Source organism: Hirundo rustica, chromosome 3 (assembly GCF_015227805.2).
Source record: "Hirundo rustica isolate bHirRus1 chromosome 3, bHirRus1.pri.v3, whole genome shotgun sequence".
NCBI classification, from domain to species: Eukaryota; Metazoa; Chordata; class Aves; order Passeriformes; family Hirundinidae; genus Hirundo; species Hirundo rustica.
The window spans coordinates 110,002,668-110,023,678 of NC_053452.1; the positions used below are offsets into that span (position 1 = coordinate 110,002,668).

At 41.5% G+C, this 21,011-nt stretch overlaps 1 protein-coding gene across 2 annotated transcripts; it reads left to right on the forward strand.

The window, feature by feature from the left end:
• Positions 1-2,307: 2,307 nt before the first annotated feature.
• UBXN2A (UBX domain protein 2A) lies at positions 2,308-20,797 on the forward strand. 2 transcript variants are annotated; one of them, XM_040059930.1, is made up of 7 exons: positions 2,308-2,382; positions 6,087-6,140; positions 7,560-7,695; positions 9,502-9,611; positions 11,202-11,342; positions 16,050-16,214; positions 19,010-20,797. In XM_040059930.1, the coding sequence occupies exons 2-7, from the start codon at positions 6,100-6,102 to the stop codon at positions 19,296-19,298; spliced, it is 882 nt and encodes a 293-aa protein (XP_039915864.1). In that variant the 5' UTR covers positions 2,308-2,382; positions 6,087-6,099; the 3' UTR covers positions 19,299-20,797. The 2 variants fall into 2 exon arrangements, with proteins under 2 accessions (XP_039915864.1, XP_039915865.1); XM_040059931.2 differs by lacking the exon at positions 2,308-2,382 and adding an exon at positions 2,459-2,763.
• Positions 20,798-21,011: the final 214 nt, after the last annotated feature.

Sequence of the window (21,011 nt, forward strand, 5' to 3'; positions counted from 1 at the left end):
CTTGACAGGACTGGCGGTGACAGCTAAAACCCTGCTTTACTTTGTCAACACTGAGATTCACTCCTACATTATAAAACAAGTTTGGGGGTTGTCACTATATTCCACACCACTGCATCTGATCTCTCCTTACAAAGGAACATGAGATGGTTGTATTCATCTCATTAATACCCTGTTAGAGGTTTTTCAGCAGACACAGTCTGGGCTGTTTGCTTCTATTCACCACACGGTAAGAAAAGGACCATTTGCTTCTGTTCATCTAGTGTACTGCCAGAGAAAAAGCTGTACAAAACGCAGAGTCTAAAAGGATTTCAGTGATGTCTTGATTGTTACAACACTCTAACTTGAAAATTTGCAGCTTTAAAGAAAATATTTTTTACATTATACAAGAGTTGCAGATCTTTCTTAAGATGCTTGTTACTCGTATGCTTTATCAACAGTTTGACTCCTGAGGGAGGACAGCACTACTTAGAAGAGCTTTTTAAAAAGAACTGAATTTACTAGGACACTGATTTCTATTGTAGTAGGTCATGTCTCCAATCTCTCTCTGATAGACCTAAATCTTCTAAATAAGTGATTGCAGCCAGGACACCCGCACCATTACACTAGGTAAGTCCAACCTCACCTCCTTCTATGCTGACCTTTGGGTCTGTCAAATTGTTGCTGAAAGGGCCCCCAGGAAAGGGTTAAGCATATTAATGAACTTGTGTGTTTAATGAAATGGAGATAGTGTACTTAAAATATTGAAAGAAAATTTAAAACAGTCCAGCACTGCAATACAACTTTCTGATGTTTCACTTTAGGGTTTTGTAAATTCCTTGACTTTTCTACAGTGTCATGATATACGTGGTTTAAGTTCTAAATATATAAAACCTGTTTAATAGAATCAGTAACACTTGTAACAAACAAGTACCTTCTATTTGAAAATGTCAAAGTATTTTAAACATTAAACAAAACCAGGGAGAATAGAATCTCAGCAATCCGTGTTTTGAAATATAAGACTCCATGTATTTTAACCAAAACAAAAGGCAAATTTCTTACTATCTTCCCTGAAGATTCATAAGTAGGAGCTCTAATTAGATCTCATCCAGTTAAAACTTAACAATTAATCCAAACTGCCTTCAAAAGGATCAGTGCATTCTGATGTGCATTATAAAGAGAAAGAAATTATAGCTGTCAAGTGTCAGATTTTACTTCTGTTACTCACCCATCACTGAACTTTGAGACTAAGCATCTTATTTTATTATTTCTGAACAATGTGATTTTAATTGTTGCGATTAAGGGATTGCAGAAACTTGTCCCACGTGACGACGACACTCACTGAAGTATTACCTCTGCTTTTAGAATTACCTTTGATCGCACGTGTAAATTCGCAGTGGATTTCCCATTAATTAGTGTGAATTAGACAGTTGTGGCTGTTCAGTTTAGGTTAATTCTAAATGTTTTACACTGCATCGCTAATTATTGGGGGAGAAAAAAAAAAAACAAAACCCTCTTATCAAACAGCCTGCAGGTGCAAGAGATGCGTTCACTCTGCTCCGTGTGTTTCTACGGGCTGGCAGCTCATCCGCGGTGTTGGCCTTGGCTACTCGGATAGCTCTCGGCATCACCCCGGGACCTCCTCGTCCCGCAGAGAGCAGCTTCCCCAAGGCCCAGCACAGCGCAGGGAACTCGGCTCAGTCCTCCTTCCCTCCCGAAGATCTCATCCCATTTTCCCGTCTGATTCACCCTCGGGAGCTCTGCTTCCCAGACACCGCGCCGCTCTTTTGTCCTCGGTGCGAGGCCTCGGTTGCGCTCCCTTTGACATATGTCAACACTCGCCCGTAATTAGCGCTCGCCGCACAATGAGCCATTCCCGTTCTCCAAAGGGCTCAGCGTGCGGCTGCTCCCGCCGGGGGCGCGGGGCAGGGCGGGTGCCCAAACACAGGCACCATTCCCCACTGTTGTAGGGCTTGACAGACGGACACACAGACCGTGTCCTTTGTTCCGCAGTCGGGACAGAGCTGCCTTCATAGTCTCAGGCCGGGCAGGGATGTTTATCTCTGCCGTGCTGCGCCAGGTCCTGCCCGGGCACCCCCGCAGCGGCGCGGGGGTATCCGCCTCGTAAAGCCGGGCCGTGCCGAGCCACGAGCACCCCAGCTCTCGCCTCCACCCGGAGAATAGGGTCGGGTAGGATACGGCAGGACAATGCAGCCCGCGGGGAAGCCGCGTTTCCCTGCACAGCGGGAGCGGATCCCTACGGACACCCCTCGCTCCCCCCGCGGTACCGGGGCGGAGCTCTGCCCGCCCCGCCCGGCGCCGCCGCGCCTGCGCCGCTCAAGGCGGGACACCGAGGAGTTCCGCGGCGGGCGGCCGGTGCCGGGCTGGGCGCTGCGGGACGGGCGGGTGAGTTCGCTGCGGGGTCCGGCCGGCCGAGTTCTCTGCGGGGACAGGCCAGGCACGGGTAGTGCGTTCCGCAGAGCCGGCGCTTCCTCGGCTTCTGCCGGCGCTCGGACTTTGCCCGCGGTCGTCCCCGGGGCGGGCGGGCTGAGCCTCCCCGCCGCCTCCGCCCTGCGTCTTCGCCCCGCTCCGAATCGGCCGCTTCCCGCAACAGGAGCGACCCTCCCGGGGCTCCCTGGGCGTTCCGCCTCCGTGTCGGTACCGCGGTGTTGCCTCATCGCCTAAAAATACCTCCTGGCCGGCCGCCGGGGCGGGGGCCGCGCTCGGCGGGTTTGGCAGCGGCGGGAGGCGCAGAGCGTGTGCCCGGGCCTGGCTCTCGGGGTGCGGGTGAGTTCAGGTGTCGCAGCCGCGGGATTGTCCCAAAATAGGTTCTTTGACCTGTTGTGCATGAGGCTAATCCACACAAGGAGGCAAGGTACTTGATTTATTTGAGCAGAAAGAAGGGCTGAGTGGTAAATCCACAGAGCCGCCACGATGACTATCAAAACTTCTCATTATTTATACATGTTAGCAAACATAGATATTAATGCTCACTGGCTACAACTTTGCATAGTTCTCTTATTAATGATTATTCTCTCTTTTACTGGTTAAATTATTCCCTTGCTTTTCATGCTAAGTAGCCTGTGTCCTCTGTCTTCTTTTAGATAGGTGGTTTTCTTGAGTTGGTGATCTTTGAGTTGCTGATCACGATTTTGCCCTACCAGAATTACCTTTTACCCACTTGGAAGTGATTTCAGTACAGTTGCTGAGCTGGATTTATTAGTTTCTTCCTTATCGTGGAAGTTCTGCCTAACGTGCTTGTGGCCTGTGAACTGTGCGTTCTTTGCATCCAGCATCAGTGGTATATCCTTCTTCCCGAGCTTTGTTAACTCACCCTTAGGTCTGAGATTGTTGAAGCATGTCAAGTCCTAAACCTTAACAAGGCAATTCTACCAGCAAGTGATTTATCTTTCTAACACCTGGACATCCAGGTTGCAGAGGGGTTTCTTTCCGAGTGCACAGCTCCTTTAGCCAGCTGGAGAGGAAGCATGAATGCTGTGGTTTGCACCTGAGTGCATCAGTCACGTTCGGGCCATTAAGTCTGATGCTCATGGCACTACTAATTTGTACTTGCCATTTCTCTGTAGCTTCCTATCTCTCTGTGGCACAGTACAGTGCAATTTCAGCTGTAATTTCTGTGCTGTGCAGGGGCAGACTGTGCTGTGCTGCAAGCAGCTCTCAACTGGAGAGTTTGTTCTGCCAAAGTTAGTAAGGGGTTGGCAGGCTGTCAGGGGAGGGGACTGCATGTGCTTTTGTGGGTATTTCTGCACTTCACAGTAAGGAGAGCCTCACAGGCAGTTTCTGTTTCGTTTTTCTTGTGTTAAAATAACTGGAAGTGTGGGCTCAAAAGTATTGACCATAAAATTATTTGCCAAAACAAATATGCCTATCGAGGGCTGCCTGTTTGGAAACCCTGGCTGTGAAGGGCTGCTGCTGAGTCAGTGGCCCATCTCCGTGGGGCTATGTGGGAATGGCCAGGAGTATCCTAACCCCAGTTAACAGATGTAGCTGTGGTGGGCTGCTGACATTTGCAGCTTCTTCCCATGTTTTAAATTTAGTTTCTGGAGGTGGTAGTTCAGTTCTGAGGTACTTTTTGCCACTGACGCAAAAATTACGTACCAAAATTCTTAACATTTTTAACAGCAACTAGGGATGTCTGTCAGAAGTTGGTGAGAGGAGGTGGTTTGTGCTGGCTGGGTTGACATGCTGAGCTAAAGTGCTTGCAGTGCATTCTGATCGCTGTATCCTAATGGCTTTTGGCCATAATAAACATCAATATGCTGTACAGGATGATTCTTCACCTAGAGAGATTAACACAAACATTTCTTCTAAGTGTAATTGCTGTTGTACTTTAGAAGGAACAGCAGCTTTCACAGCTGACCAGTTTTGAATACTATTCCTGCACATTTGAGGCCAGCCTAATGTAGCCAAAGAGCTGATTTGAAGAGCTGCTTCATTGTGTCTGTTTCTTTTTAAGGACTCTGATGACAAGTCACAGAGGATCAACAAAAGCAGATGGCAGGAGGTGGCTCTTGTTGCTTTAGGGAGTAGCCTACTGGAGTGAAAGATTAGAAGATAAGCACATTAACACAAACCACAAAGAATTACTTTGGTCTAAACACAAAAAAAAGCCCTACATGCCAGAGTGTATTAAAACTGAATTTGAGAGAAGTTTGAAAAAGTTACACTTTTTAAGCATTCCAGTTTCATTCTGCTCACTTGATATACTGAGAGTTCATTTTTTCCCAAGTGCAATACTGAGTTCCAAAAGCAACAAACAGATATGCATATAATATCATCATGTACCAGCACAGGCTTGTCTGAGAGATGTAAGGCTCTGGCAGAACATTTGTAGGGAAAAAAAGACTATACCTCATCTTGTGTGACATGTCAAAGGTGTGCAAAATATGTTTTGACTTAATGTGTAACAGCACCAGTTAAATTTAAGGTTGATCATTTTAGGGTTTTTTTTAGAGGCTTATATATTTTTCTACAGAATCCATCTCGCATGGATTTTAACTTTCAAGTTGAAAGAACACTAGCGTTAAAGTCCTGAGGAACATGAATTACTACTGCATATGATGTTTTTTTCCTTTTTTTATTAGTGCTGCCGTGAATGTTGTTAAATGTCCACATCTTGTTAAATTAGATCTCAAAATAACTTAAAATTTGTATTAGTGATGCTGTGCATACTGCTTTGTTCGGGAGTGTGATGACTGTCACTGTTTAGTTTGATGCTCTCTGAAAGCCACACACAATGTCATAACTTAGTCCTGAACCTGCCAGGAGCAGACCATCATCTGTGTAACCAGTGGTTGCCAGGGATAACTCTGAGCACAGTTGCAACTTAAAATTTCTGTTTTCCTGTGGGTTTTTCCCATCTTAGTGATTTTATTTTTAAGGGTGGTTTAGTGAGTTTCTGGCTTTTAGTGACTGTGACTTTTTTCAGAGCATTCAAAAGTGACTGTAATGAGATCAGTGTGAGATTCTTAATTTTTTTTTGACTCAGCAGAGTAATCCTGTATCATATTTAGTACTTGCAAATCCAGTATTTTCATGCCAGCTGACAGTAGGCCAGAAATGATAATTCAGTTTCTGAGTTGCTGCAACAATGTCTTGAGGTAAGGTAAGAAGGGCAACCTGACAAATCTTGCCCCTTTAAGTAATGCACAGTTAAGGTGAAGGTCACTCAAATGCCTGCAGTGGCAGTGCAGTTTTTCTGCAACCATCTCATAATGTTGTGTAAAATCAGGGAAGTTTAAACCTCAGGAGAGGAATGTGATATTTTTTTTCCTCCCTTTACAGAAGTATGGGCAAGTATTTTCACATCACACTGTTATTACTGTGAAATGGATTTTGTACATCTATGAAAAAGTAACCTTGCTCCTGAACGTCTGGAACAGATGTGTGGTTCATGTGTCATTAAATTAGAAACTGCAGGAAAACAAAGAACCATCTGGAGACTTGGTGGGGGGGAGGTTGAGGTTTCTGGTTAAATGTATTATCAACACAGGAAAAGATATAAAGAATGCTTCAGCTATAAAAGGAGGCAAAGTATGATCGGCATTTTGTTTTGGTTTGGTTTTAAACCATTTTCTTTTTGTAATTAGGGGAAGCACCAGAATGAAAGACATGGACAATATCAAAACTGTAAAGAAGGAATGGTAGGTGCCAGTTGTCCCCTTTTCTGTCTTCCTTTCCCACTCCTGTTTGTGTCCTGTCATTACTTTTCAGACTTAATGTTAAATTCTGAAATACGGTGTTTTTACTGTATTCATCTGCTCCACATATACTGGGAAGATTCAAAAAAATCCTGTTGTTTTGCTGAAAGATTTTTCATGTACCTGAAATGTTTCCTAGATGCAAGAAACTGTAAATATTTTTATTCAAAATAGCACGGCAGCCTTTCAAACTGCTAACTCACTGTGCAGCTCTGCATCTGATATGGAGGTGTTTGCATTTCCAGTTCTGTTTCTGAGGTAAAGCATGGTGAATACCTGCATTAATGCTTCAAGTTTCTTTTGTTCTATTAGAAAACTACAATGGGGGCAGCATACTTTTGAAATTTCTTCTTTCAAGTTTTTGAGGTTTTCTTTTGTTTAAGATGTTAGTCCCCAGGGATTCTTAGTGTTGCATAGGTGCACTGCGAACAATTCCATTTTATGCAAATATATCTAATTACCATTTCAATAAGTATCGCTGCTCTTGGATTCAATGCAGAGTTTTATGTAAAGCTGGATTTTTTTTTCAAGCGTCGGGATTTTTATTTTCTGAATTGCTTAAAACAGACTTTTCTGAATCTCCTTTAGGAGTAACTCCTGCAATGTTTACAAAAAGCTGCATAATCTTCTTACTATGCAAAGCAGCTATACTGAGATAATCATTCAGGTTGCATATTTCTGCATTTTGATTGGTGAAAATCTAACAGAAATAGCTGTCACATATACAGTGTTCCATAAAAAGATGTGGTTGATGCATCTTTTTTAATACCCTGGCAGTTTCCACAGTGTTGAAGGCTTCTATTGTATTTCTTCAGTCTGCTCCAGTGGTGTTGAGACACTTGAGTTTCCCTAATGCGCTTTCCAAAACAGTAATAATGGCTCTGGGATGGTGCTAGGAATGGGGAGGCTCAAGTTGGGGTGGAGAATTAAATCCTAGGGCAATTTTCTTGTATTTTTTAAAACTTACTGCAAAGGAACCCAAGCTTGTATCACAGAATTGCTTTAAGGAAACCCCTTCGTTGGTGTGCAGCTAGGTGCGTGATGGTTAGAAGAATGACTCATCTAACTTGCATTCCTTGTACTGATGCCAAGTTCAGAAGCTTTGCATAGGTTGGTTCATCTTTTCTGATGATGTTCTTTAGCTTGTGCTTTTGAAGTGCAAATAGTAGCAGTTAGAGATTGGTAAGAAGCTTATAGAAAAGGCACAATGCGAAGTTGACCCGATGTTTTGTACTCAGTAAACTGAGTAAGCTGGGTGCAGGGGGGTGTGCCTTCTATACTTCTTGGTACTGAGCTTCTGAGGTACCTACTTGTCTTCTAACATGTCCTCTGAGGAGTCTTTTTTGCTTCTTTGTTCTGCAGGGTCTGTAAATCAGGAACCGATGATCAGATTTTGAACGGTACAGAGCAAAACTGTGACTACTTTGTAGATAACCTATTTGAAGAAGCCCAGAAGGCTGGTGCTATGTGTGTGCCCCCAACTACAGTCAAGAACCAGGTAGGCAGCGAAGAAAAAAGTACTTGTTTTTGTTACAACAGCACTCCAGGTGTATTCTGGAAAACAGATACCAGAAGTCCAGCAGTCTTTTCCAGTACATTAGTAAAAATTGCACACTGAATTCAGAGAGCTCTAGGATCAGCCTCCCATCTCCCAGTCACCCAGGCTTTTGCTGCTGGGTTTTTGGCTCTTACTGCTTTATGGTTGATTTAGAGTCATTCTAGAACTGATGCTGGCATTGGCTAATGCACTTCTGCTTTATTAGTAGGGGGAGTGAGGTAAGCAGGAGTTTAAGGAATGACAAGTACTGTTACATAAGAAGTTATTTAAGGAGCTGCAGCCTTTTTATGCAGAGGCATAGCCCAAATATTTTTCATTTGGTCTTATTCATATAATTATGGTTGTAGTGGGATGTTCACTGTGGGTTTGTATCTCAGTAATTCTGTCCTTTTTGTGTTTTTCCGTTACTCATCAAAGACTGTAAGAGGAGGGAGAAAAGGCCATGTAGAACAAAGAGGACAAGAGGAAATTTGGAGTGGGCATTGCTAGAAATTATGTTCATAGATCCTTAACTGACCCTGGAAGAAATGAAATGTCAGGAGCAATATCTTAAATTGCAGTCCTGAAATAGTGTTCCATGGCATTAGTTGTGTCAATGCTTAAATGGGAAGTTGGTGTGGAATAATTAGTCCATGTTAAATTTGGCTCACTGTAGAGGAACCTTCCCATAATTAGAACCCTTTCCATATGCATTGGTGCCATGAGACACAGGAGTTTTTGATGGAATCTAATGTTGTTGAGTGCTGACTATTTCTTTTGACAACTGAAAGACAAGGAATTCTATTCAGCAGTTTGCATGTGCTGTTTATTTATGTAGCAATAACCTAACAAGTCAAACTGAAAAAAAAAAAAAAACAAACCAAAAAATCCCAAACTTATCAGGTACTATCAAGCTTCATTTAAACTAATTTTCAGCTGAGGTGAATTCTGCATTTGTGGCCAAATATTTGTCAAGACAATGCTATTACAGGGATCAGACCTAAATAACCAAATACTTCCCTAAATGGCATGATGCATGAATATGAAAATACAATCCAAATATCCATCTTACAGTTGGAGAGATTTCAGTAAACATTGCAAAGGCTACAAGTTGGAGTAATGGATGATTTCTAACAAAGTTAAGGAATTACTGGATTTGTTTTTTCATTCCCTCAATCAACTGGGTGTTTTGAATACACCCAGGAATTCCAGATTAACCTAAGTGTATGACAGTAAATTTTCTGGTACTTGCTTCATTTCCTGAGTGAAAGGCTTCTGCATGCATCATCTCAATGCCTTTACTTTGAGAAAATCCTCCTGAATGATCGGAGCGAGGCTTTACCCTAATAAATCCCCAGCTGGACTGTTCTGGCAGTTGGTGTTCGAACACCAGGCATGTATGCTCTCAAATTAGCTCTTGAACAGTTGCAGTTGGCTGGGATAGTCCAGCTCTTTTTTTTTTTTTTTTTTTTTTTTTTTTTTTTTTTTTTTTTTTTTTTCCCCCCTCTGCTGAGTTGAGGGCGTGTTCTTGACTTAGGAAGCCAAAATGATTGGGGGAAAGTTTGTTTCTAACCCTGATTGACACAAGATACTTAGAAATGTCACTTACCCCTGCAGTTGCTGTGCATGTTGGCATGGGGCCAAGGCAGATTACAGTGAGCCCTCTCTCAGTATTTTTAGTCCATGAAGTGGATGATTTATAATCACAGGGTAGGTGGGTAACACTATTTCATCAGTGTTATAATGAGAATTGTTCTTACTCTGCAGGTTGATGTAATCATTAAACTTTGGAAAAATGGGTTTACGGTAAATGACGGCGAACTTCGGAGCTACACTGATGTTGCAAACCAGCAGTTCTTGGAGTCCATTAAAAAGGGGTAAGTGAGTTTTGTGTTCCTAACCAGCCTGAGTTAATGTGCTTTGGGTAGCACTTAGCTTATGCTCTAAATTTTTCACGTGGCTTTGCTGCACTGCAGTGTCCCTGTAGGAGCGCAGGCCCTGCCGGTCTCGTTCCTGCAGTGCTAATGGCTGTTGGAACATCAACAGGTTTAACACAGTTCTCAGTGGCACTAGTTGTACAGTTGCTGATGAATAGATAAAAGCCAGTGTTGGCAGGGGGCACAGCAGGTGCACGATGAAATAAAGAATAAATCAGTGCCCAATAAGAGCTACAGATCAAATGGTATTTTGACTAATGAACTCAATGCACAAGGGGTTGAGCATTTCTAGTTTTATGGTCTTTGTTTTCTTTTTGCTGATGAAAAGCCTTAAATGGGCACAGATGTTCTATGTAGGATCAAGCAACTCTGATCAGTCTTAAATTTCTGACATTTTTCCAAGTACAAACTTGGGGTTGTGTATATACAACAATCTTACATAAATTCCTGTGTTTAACAGCCCTCCTATGTTTTTCCCTGTATTAAAAGTTTACGTGCTGTCCTGATTTCTAATATTGTTTGCAGTTGTTGCTTTAAAGAGGGAGTTTGACCATACTAACCAGCGTTTCTTTGATCCTTTAATTTGTAGTCTTGCTTCCTGACCCCATACAAATGGAGAGGAGAATATAATTTTATGGATAATGTAATTTAATACCTCCTTATCAAGCATGTGAAATTACTAAGTCATTATATTTTTCTTTTCCATATTTTGCTAGGCCATCAAAAATACTGATTTTACACTATTTCTCCTGTGTGGCTGTCACCTGTGTTAGTTGTAATAGCAATTAACTGCACCCTTTAAAGCCCTTTGTGTGCATTCATCAAAAGTTTGCCACTTTTATTCCACTGTTCGCCTGTGAAGACGCTAATTATGAGATGGTTTCTGCATAATCATTGATGGTAAAAAAGCATTTAGTACAGCCCCTGTGCCAGCTGAGCCCTACCACCCAAAAATGTACTGTCTGCATCAGAGCTCAGAGACAAAGGCATTGTTATGTTCTGCTTCATGTGATTAAAGCATTACCAAGGTGATGTTACTGCACTAAAGAATGGAGCTATTAGTGATGATATAATTTTTAGAAGCTGAGATCTATGTTTGTCATTAAATACATTGTGTCTAAACTCAGTTCTTCCTCTCTAAAAGCCTTTTTCGTTTTGTTTTACTATGGGGATAAAATAATTGAACCCTTTGCAGCAGTGTATGGCAACACTGAACTTCCTACACATTATATGTTTAGAGTGGTAACTGCTGAGTAAATTTGAACATCATTCAACAACTTGCATAATAGGTTTTTTTATTATATACTTCCTAGTTAATTTGCAGTTCAGAAACTTGAAGTTGTATACTTGAAGTGTATACCATGCACTTAACCTAACTCCTAGTAAATATCGTGAAGTTGGGTTTTTTGTTAAAGCATCGTCTTTGAAAGGCTAAACGTTGAACAAGTGTTAATCATTGGTCCATTTTATATCGTGAAAACAGCATAGTACTTTTTTTTGACCTTTTGGGTTTTTTTTCTTTTTCTTAAGGGAACTGCCTTTTGAGCTGCAAAAAGTTTTTGATAAGGAGGAGGTAGAAGTGAAAGTGGAAGATAAAAAAGATAAGGTGCATTTGTCGTCGAAAAAGCCAATGTTTCATCCCTTTTCTGGACATGGTTACCGATTAGGAAGGTGAGTAGGCTGATGTGATCTACGACTGAGTAGCTGAAGGGAACTATACCTATGATTAAGGATCAAAATACAGGTGGGAAGGAATCTCTGGATTTCTAATCTAAGCTCCTGCTCAAAGTGGGGTCATCTGTGAGGATAGATGAGGTTATTCAGGCTTTTATCCAATTGGGTCTTGAAATCCCATGAGAGCAGAGGCTGTGCAGCCTTCTTGAATGCTGAACTGTCCTTGTGGGAAAGATTTTTTCCTTATATCCAATCTGAATGCCTCTCATTGGAATTTCTGTCCACCATAACAAGCATCACACCGTTATGCAGACCCTGGCAGGCTGCTTCTGGATCCCCACAACCACCACCCTGTCTTCCACAGGCAAAAAGCTGCTCTCTTCCAGCATCTGCTGACAGTGTGAGTGCTCCATCCTGCAGGCATCTTGGTGTTTCTCCATGAAGCTTGGGGGATGATTGGCTCCCACAATCCTCTGGAAGTGTTGCTGTGTTGATACAGCCAGGAAGCTCTTGGTTTTCTTTGTTCAAGGTCTCAGTATCAGCAGCTGTTTCCAGCTGAAATGCCATCACTCTTCTATTCTGTGCTTTTGGAGAAAAGAATCTTGTTCTCAGCTGTATAAGCAATAGTTTGAGAAGAGGGGGGAGTATGACAATCCCATAAAGAGAACTGAAGAAGGAAGAGGTTATTTTGCATTCTCTTAAAATTGTTCTGTAATTAATCATGTCTTGCAGTAAGTCATTTTCACATTCTACAGTGATCCATGTCTCTTGTAGTTGGAGAGTGTCACCCACGCATGCCAGTGCTAAAACTGGACTTGATTTATAACCAAACAATTACTGTATTTTGGAAGGCTGTTGTAGAGGAACAGGCCAAGAGTTTGTTTATTTGATCCCTGTGACTTTTGCTTACATTACCTGCTTGGTCATGTCATGCAGGACTTGTGTGTCTGTAAAAGCACATCGGCCTAGGGAATGGGACGTGTTCAGTGACCAGGAGTCTACAGGAGGTGTCACAGGTGGCACTGCTGGGTGACCTGCAGGCTGGGGTTCCTAAGCTGTGGTGCATCCTTAGGTGAACAGCTTGTTTCAATTAAGTGGGAAGGGTTTGGCTGCTAAGGCCCAGAGCTTGTGCTGAGGGAAGACCTGACCTGGGCAGGAACAGCTGAGGCAGGGGAAGAAGATAATGTGCAGAGTAAAAGACTGATAAAGGTGAAAGGGTGAGTGGTTTGGAGAAGCAAGTATCTGTTTTGTGAGTTTCATCTGTTTCTGTAGTACAGTCTGTTCAGTTGCTCCATGCTTGAGTAGATACAATGAGGAAAAACCTTCCCTTGAGGGTGAGATGCTGCAAGACTTGCTTTGGTGGCACAGAAATCCTGAGCAAACAGGAGTCAAGATCTTAACCTTATTTTATCTACAAGTAGAGCTGTTAATAACATAACCAAAAAGATCTTTAGTGTGTGTGGGATTTCTGCTGCTAACCAGTGCTGAATGCCAGGTTCTTCAGTCACTTGTTCTGCTCTGCTGTGCCTACAGCAAGTAATGATCTTGCTTCCCAGTCAGCAAGTTAGGTTTCAGAAACATTACTAATCTGTGAATTTCAGTTGACTGGCCTTGTACACTGAGACATTCTACAACGTGCTCAGCATTTTTTATTTTTTTTTCCTACCCTTGCTTGTGTATTCTGTGCTATGCCATCAAAACCTTTTCCTTAAAGACAAGTAAATATATTTGCCAGTGTTGGAAACATGAGCCATAAGTGCTCCTACTCCATAAAGTACTGCTCACTTCCTGCTGTTAATGAATGACCATTGCATGAATACATCACACTTGCAGTAGAAAAGCTTTGTGAGGTAGCAACAGAACTGGCTGAGACCTAGAAAAAGTTTTAAGCTGTAGAACTCCTTTTCCGCAGTTGCGTTTGTGTGATTAGTCAGAAATGAGAGAAACAAATGATTGAAGTTTTCTTCTGCTCATAGCCTAGCTAAACCTCTGTTTAGCAAATAAACATATAAAATTAATACTGTATACTTTGTCAGTATTCCCAAGTGGAGGGATTTTGTAATGGATGAACCATTATGAATTGGTCTATTGACTAGTTCTCAAGAATTTTGTTGGAGGATCTATAAGTAACATATATGCTGGTAGAGTTCTTCTTGTTCTACAAGAGGGATAAGTAAGACATACCAAAATTTTTCAGTGTACCTTATGAACCTGTGTACCTCTGTACACTCTGTTTTATCTATTACTGTCCAGCTGAATTTCGTAGTTTGGGATTATGATGAGATGTGCAACCCCACTTTTCTATTGAGCTAATCTGTGCATCTTTGAGACAGCCTCAGAAACATGTTAATTAAACTATTGACTGAAATCCTTTGTAGCAAAGCGAGCTTGCTCTGTAACCTCATTAGGGTAAAGCGCTGCGTGTCAAGCTGCTTAACCATCAGTCAGGGTAAGGCATGATACCTAACTGCTGGGCTTTTTCTTGTCAGAAAATTGACAGGATGCTCTTATGTCTCTTCAATCTCTAGTTTAAATCTTCTGTTGATAATCATATAAAAGGAATTGGCCTTAAAAGGAGTTAAAATGCTTTGATCTCCAATAAGACTAGATTCTTGGGTTTTTCCTTTAGTCAAAGCTCTCACCACTAGATGGCTTTATCTGTCAGTTCTGCAAGAGAAAAGTTTTTATGTATAGAAGTGTTTTAAATCTTGGTGAATACAGATGTTCTAACTTTCTCTTATAGCTTCACTTAATGTGTTGGCTTCAGTCTCACACACACTTTCTATTGAAAGAATCGCCTCCAGTGCCTGCTGCATATGGAGATGTGACTGTGAGGGAAGCTGGTTTGGGAATGACACCAAAATCTATGTCCATGCAAGACAGTTGTCTGAGCTACAGCTGTGACCAATGCAGAGCCAGATACCTGAGCCAGACACCACAGCTGAGCACCTCTGCAGCCTTTGCTGTCCTGGAGGCAGCTCACTCACGTGAGTTCTGCCGTGTCTGAACCAGCAACTAAAACAGGTAGACAGCAAGAGCTGGGCATTGCTGGATTGAAGTATGACTTGAAATTTAATTTTTTTTTTTCTCTGCTTGCAAAACTGTTTAACATTATTTTGCTGGTACTAAAGCTTTTATTCCTGATCTGGAGGGCAGTTAAGCTTTATTTTGTATTGAGGTTAAGCATGAACAGAAGCTGTTTGAGACAGTGAGGCAGGTGGGTGCAGGTATATCACCTGTACTAGTAGTGCCAGAATACTTTACAGGTGTGCCTCTTGTAATTTGTTAGTGCCAAGTCCTTGTGCCCCAGCTGATTTCTGTGTAATGCAAAACAGTTCTGTACCTCTTATCTGTCTCCAGTCACAGTGAACATCTCTTATTGTTCATTTGGAAATTAAATTTCTTGATTCTCATTCTTTTTCCTGAGTTTCTGTGGAAGATACTAAAAAGTGCCTCTACTGGCTGATATCCTAGAAGTTAGGGCAGCACTTAAATGAGCAAAAAAAGTTTTTGAAATACCTCTGACTAAACTTGTCCTTAAGACTCCAGATTTATTAGGCTGAACATATTAAATCATTAGCTAATAATACATTAGCTGTGAGTTCTCTGCCTTATGGACAAACTAATACAGGTACAAGAACATGAAAATGAGGTTTGTGTGCAATATAGTTAAGACTGTTACTCTATGGACATCAGTTTCCCACTTCTCTCTCAAGAAACTGTAACTCACCAATTTTCTGTGCAAAGGGAGCTTTTCTGTAAACTGCCATGTAGTGCTAATGTAATCTGTGACCACAGTTGAGCTCAGAGGAGAGATGGTAACTCCTTAAATCACTGCTATTGTTCTGCAGGCAAATATCTGGTTATACTCATGGGAGATGAGAATGTACCCATTGGATCAGGCCCAATGAGGACTTAAACTCTACATGCTGAACAAGTTTAGTCATGAAAGAAGCACTAAGCTCTAGATATTTCTTCAGAATAAAAATTTTGCCAGCAGTTTTTTTTATTGTTTGTTTTTTAAGACCATGCACTTGGACTGAGGTCCATGTATTTTGTCAAGTCATTTTATAAATCTTTGTCCCTGTGGTTGGGTCAGCTGTTGAAAATGCCTTAGGAAAAAAGAAAAAAAATCCAACTGCTGTGGGCATCAGTCTGGATTTTTCACATTAAGTCAATTTTTTCTGATAGATGAGTAATTCTTCTAAGTTGAGATAGATGATGCTGGAGTCTAAATCAAGGCTAACAGCATTCAGTTAAATGGAATTACTGTAATCACATTACACTGTAAATTAACTTTGAGTATGCAAATTCAATACTCAACCCCCTTAAAGTTTCACCTGTGTGATTAGAGTAGAAAAATGCATGAAGACTCTTCAGACAGTTTCGTCTTTTGCATATTCATGTTTAATCTTCTGATATTTAAATTTCCTTTCCATCTTATAAAAATGTTAAACACAAGCAAACTGAAATTCTTTAGCATGTTTTAGTCTTTAGGGGAAAATAATGGCCTACATGTAGGGAAAAAATAGGGAAGAAAGAAAAAAGCTGATATTTATGTCAGTGTTCCTATATTTGTTAAAATAATAAGTCATCAGCGCACTCTGCGACGGGGCAGAAAGCTCCAGAAGCAGAGGCCTGGAGGGAAGTTTGAACTTGCATGTGTACACAGAAGTAATAACCTCATGTTGCTTTTCTTTTCAGTGCTACTCCAAAGATAATCTCTAAAGTGAGAGATGATCATCCAGGACCTGAAGACAAAAGACACCTGCCTTTAGTACCCTTGAATGATTTGGAGCCTATCACCAATGTCCAGATCTGGTTAGCTGATGGGGAAAGGATAATTCAGAAATTCAATGTTTCTCACAGGTAAGATTTATTTTACTTCTGTCATATCTCTGCATCTGAACTATTTGCCTCAATGCCTGTATGTTGAAATCTTTAATTTCAGTGACTAATATACCTCTTAGTTCAGTTAGCATTGGACTGCTCTTTAGTTGTATTTGGAAAACCTTTGAAATTCTGAGAAATCTTTTAGCTGACAAGAGGAGAGCATAAGAGAAATGTGAACTGTTAAAAGTCAGCTCATAACTGAGTGTAAAGGAAAATCTGAGGGAAGTGTAGGAGTTCTTGGTAGGTTAGTGATAGTTAAGGTGTACATATTGCTCATTACTGGGAGAAATTGCTTTTAACATGACAGATCTCTCACAAAACAACTACATCTGGAAAAAATGGCTCAGTAAAAAGCCTGCTGGTCATTGAGCATAGGCACAGCACCACAGGTGGGAGCTGGGGAAAGGGACTTAGAGGTAAGCCAGAGAAACCACTGGGGAGGGCTGGAGTCAGTGCACTGGGCAGGAAGTTCATCCCCTGCATGTCAACATGGACAGAATAGAATGCACATGGTGTGTTTAATTCTTAATTAATAAAATTTCTGGTTCCCAAAGAGGCTTAGAAATGAGGATAATGTCAGAAGGTGTCAGTATAGCACTTGTATGCAGGAGCTTTGAGAAAGTGAGATTAACACTTTATCGTTTAATTGTAGAGCTTCTGTCTTGAGAGACCTTTCTCAAATCCAAATTTGAGAAATTACTGCAGTACTATACAGTCATGTCATGTGGAAAGGATATGCTGCTTGTGTTTCTCTGTGAAGCAGTTTAAAGGTATCACAGAATGAATACAACCCAGGCTGCTGTCAAGATAAACTGTGTTCTGTCTGTGGCTGGTCAGAAGGAAAGCTCAGCTGTTGAAAGTTAATGACCATACTGTTTTCTTTGACTTATTACTGTTAGTGGCTGAGATACCAACTGAAACACTGTTGTGATGTACTGCTGAAGGGTAAATTGCTATTTTAATTATAAATACTTCATTGAAGGGCTTTATATCTAAATTATTCCAGGTCCTACGACTTAAGTATATTTAGCTTTTTGTCTTCATAGTAAATAGCAGTTTGAGCAGCTGCTAAGTGCTTTTGAGAAGAAAAAAAACATCTGAGATAAGCAGAGCAGCAGCTTTACTGGTGTAATGCTCTTTTTTGAAGTACTGTGCAATAAATATTCTATCATAACATAGCCTTTCACCGCAAGACCAGCATGTTTGTGCTGTACACAGTACTTGTGTACAACCTGATAAGAATTGGAGAGAAATCTTTTTAGAGTACATATCCTTATTGCATACACAGCACTCCTTTCAGTGCCCAAGACACTCAGCTATTTCTTAACTAAGGTATAGAATGATAGCATGTAGCACATACGTGGCATATTACCCAGGGTTTGGGCAAATTGATGACTTGTAGCTTTTTTGCAGGTAGACTGTGTAGGTGCCACAGTAACTGCTGCCTTAGATATGGGTTGATTACTGGTGAAAGATTGGAGCAGAAGCACAGGAAACATTGTAGTGTTGCAGTGTGGGGAATTGTGACATGAGAGTGCAGCAATCAGAAGAGCAGAGCTGTAGGAATAGCACACAGAGCTCTTTCCTGGATCGAATTGTGTCCCCTCTTCAGCACTTACTACATTTGTGTGACCCTGGAGCATCAGGTATGGAGCCTGGAAAGGAACTTGTTCACCCTGAAGCAGAGATGGTGACTGATTGCCTGAGTTGCTCTTGGAACCCAATGAAATTTGATATATGCATGTTGACACCTGTAAACATACAACCAAAAATTTAGTCCTGCTTGAGGTTTTTCAGGCTCTTGACTTACGAGACCAAGCAGTGTCTCTGGGTTGAGGCCTGCATGCACAGGAATTAGTTTTTGTTTTGCTGGCTGTGTCTGTCCTGGCGAGTGGGGCTAAGGCATGGAAGCTCTTCGGTGTCTGTGCTGCTAAACTATTAGGATGGCATCGCCCCAAGCCAGCCAGCACTTCCTCAGTCAATGCCTAGACATCCATGGTTCAGGTGTTAGCCCAGGTCCTGGATCATTCCCAGGGGACAGTAAACCTCCTGGGAGACCTTGTGCATGGGGGAGTGGAAGGTTGAATTTAGGCCAGCAGCCAGTCTGCCAGTTAGCCTCAGTATCAGGGAATGGACATTGACACTGTGTTAATTTTATTCATAGAGATGTATCATCTCATCTTCATTTTCTAATCAAATTGGTCGATCCTCATTCTTCCACAGCAAAACCTCTGTCTTGCTCAGGAGTTGCAAGGCTCCCCACAGACAGATTGAATCTGTAATAAATTCATCATGCCCCTGCTTTGGGAGGATGGGACTACACTTATACCTAGTCAATGCATCAGCTGTCCAAATAGTTTTTGCAAACCCTTTTTCTTTATTTTTATTCCCGTTCCACTACATGAACCACACACTGGAGGCATCTTTATTCTAGCTCTTGGTTACAGAGCCCTCAGGTAAGAGCTCCACCATCTGGTTAGGAAATGGTAGGTTTGTGTAAGTACCATCTGAGCCGCAATGGTGCATTTGAGTGCTCAGAATAAGACACTCATCCTTGTCCCCTTGGGAGTACTCTCAGAGCATGCAGACCTTGGTCCTTGCCTCCCAAGTGGATCAGGCATTTCAGGATACCACCTCATCTTTATTGCTCTTCTCTGCTGTCAGGCATTCCTTGAAGTGGTGTTTCATTCCTGTCCCATGGTGGTTGTGTGTTGCTGCGTGGGGATTGCAGTGCCGAAACTCTAACGCCAAGTTTTCTTAATCTCTTTCAGAATCAGCCATGTCAGAGACTTCATAACAAAGTATCAAGGATCTGAAGGAAGTGTTCCCTTCACACTGACGACCTCCCTTCCTTTCCGGGAGCTGCACGACGAGACGCTCACACTTGAGGAAGCAAAGCTGCAAAACGCTGTTGTTGTTCAGAGACTTCGGAAAACAACTGAACCATTCAGACTCTTAGTTATAAAAGCAGCTGACAGTGACTACAAAACTGCTGCTACACCTAATGGACAACTCAAGAATGAGCAAAAAAATGCTGTCAATAGTACAAGATCAAATTAGCTTTTAACTAACCAAAAATTATCTGCAGGGTGAACTAGGCAAAACCAAAAATGTAACCAGCAATGTGTGGATGCCCTCACATCCTCATGCACTGTGCTCTTAGAGAGCAGAATGGGTGCTGTGCTGTTTTCTGCTATAATAGAGGTATTTTCAGCTAAATTGGGTGGTCAGAGCCTGGCTGTAGCAGAGGTAACTACAGCAGATCATCCTTAGAATTTCCTTAGGTAAAAACCTCCTTAGTTATTTAATAAGTGGGTCTAGGTGGAACAGTTCTCTGAGACTTAACTACTGATAGCACCTTTTAAGGAAAAACAGTATTTATTTTTGCACTTTGGACTAAAGTGAAACATTTCACTTACATTGTAGTGTAAACTTCTGCAGTTTGCATTCTTCTCACCGTAACTCTTCAACAACCAATGCTGCAGGCAAGCTCACATTTGAACTCTTAACTTGAAAATTTTCAGGATGTAACTTTTGTTACAAGATCTGCAGCGTAATAATGTTCTGTCAAGTCTTCACATGGTGGTAGACGCATGTGTGAGAAGATACAAATGAGGTAGTCTGGTGCATATTGCATCTGAAGTGCCTCAAAGTAAGCTCGGAAGGAGTTGTTCTTATCAATGGTTGAAGTGGTTTCTGCTTCTTTTGGGCTGCTAACGGGTGTCTTGCAGATCAGGTGATGTTAAACTACCTAGCTCATTAGCACAGGGATTCACTTGTAGCTTTGTCACACAGAAACCAGCTTTTTTTGCTATCACCAAAAGGCAGGAGTAGTTTAGAGGGACACAGTTGTTTTTGTACTATTTATCTGCCTCTGTCCTGAACTGCCCAGCTGATGGAGACACTAATTGCATGTGGTCAAATTTCAAAGATGTTGAAAGTCTTTACTTGAAAAATGAAGTTTTTCTCTCCACTTCGCTCCATTTCCATCCAAATCTTTTATTTTGCTGTTTGTGTACTTGAGGCATAAAGTTTGTAGCCCACTATTCCATGTTTTGCTGAAAGAGAAAACAACATAAAAACTTAATATTTTGTACTGTGTTTGCTAAGCCTGTGGGTTTTGTGAATGGAACTAAAATCTCCAGCTAAGATATATTCCAGGGTCTTCAGTGGGTCCCGACTCCTGCTGCCTGTGCCAAAGGATGGTTGCTGGCGTTGTACTTCTTTTGTGTGGTTAAGTGAAGGATGGGTTTGGGTTTTCCTGGTTTAGTTCTAAATAGAAAATAATTTCATTGGAATGACTTGTATTCTAAAAAGTAGTGAGACTTCAGAGTAGGGATGTACTCTCTGTATTCCCAGGGATATAAAACTGGTTGCTTCAGTGTCTTTCATGGTGTTTGAAATGAAAGTCAACTGGGCAAATATCTATTCAGTGTCCTCAGAAAGCAAATCTGTGGAAACTAAGCCTTTAAATGCTTTCCAGTGCTATAAACTTCCCGTGCTACTGTTCCATTCAGGTTTATGTAGCAAGTGGTACAATTAAATTTTCTTTGCTCTTACACTGACTCCTGTATGAAAAACAAAAATAAATGTGCAGTCAAATCCATTAGTGAAATTGAAAAAACAAACCACCTACAGACACAGCTCCAGCCCTCAGTTCCCAGAGCTTCCTGAACTGGGAATTTTATTAATCAGTGCTTTCAAATTTGTCTTAATTTAAAACTTAATATTAGAAGTGCACATGTGGTTGATTGTGAGCTCAGTTGTTCTATC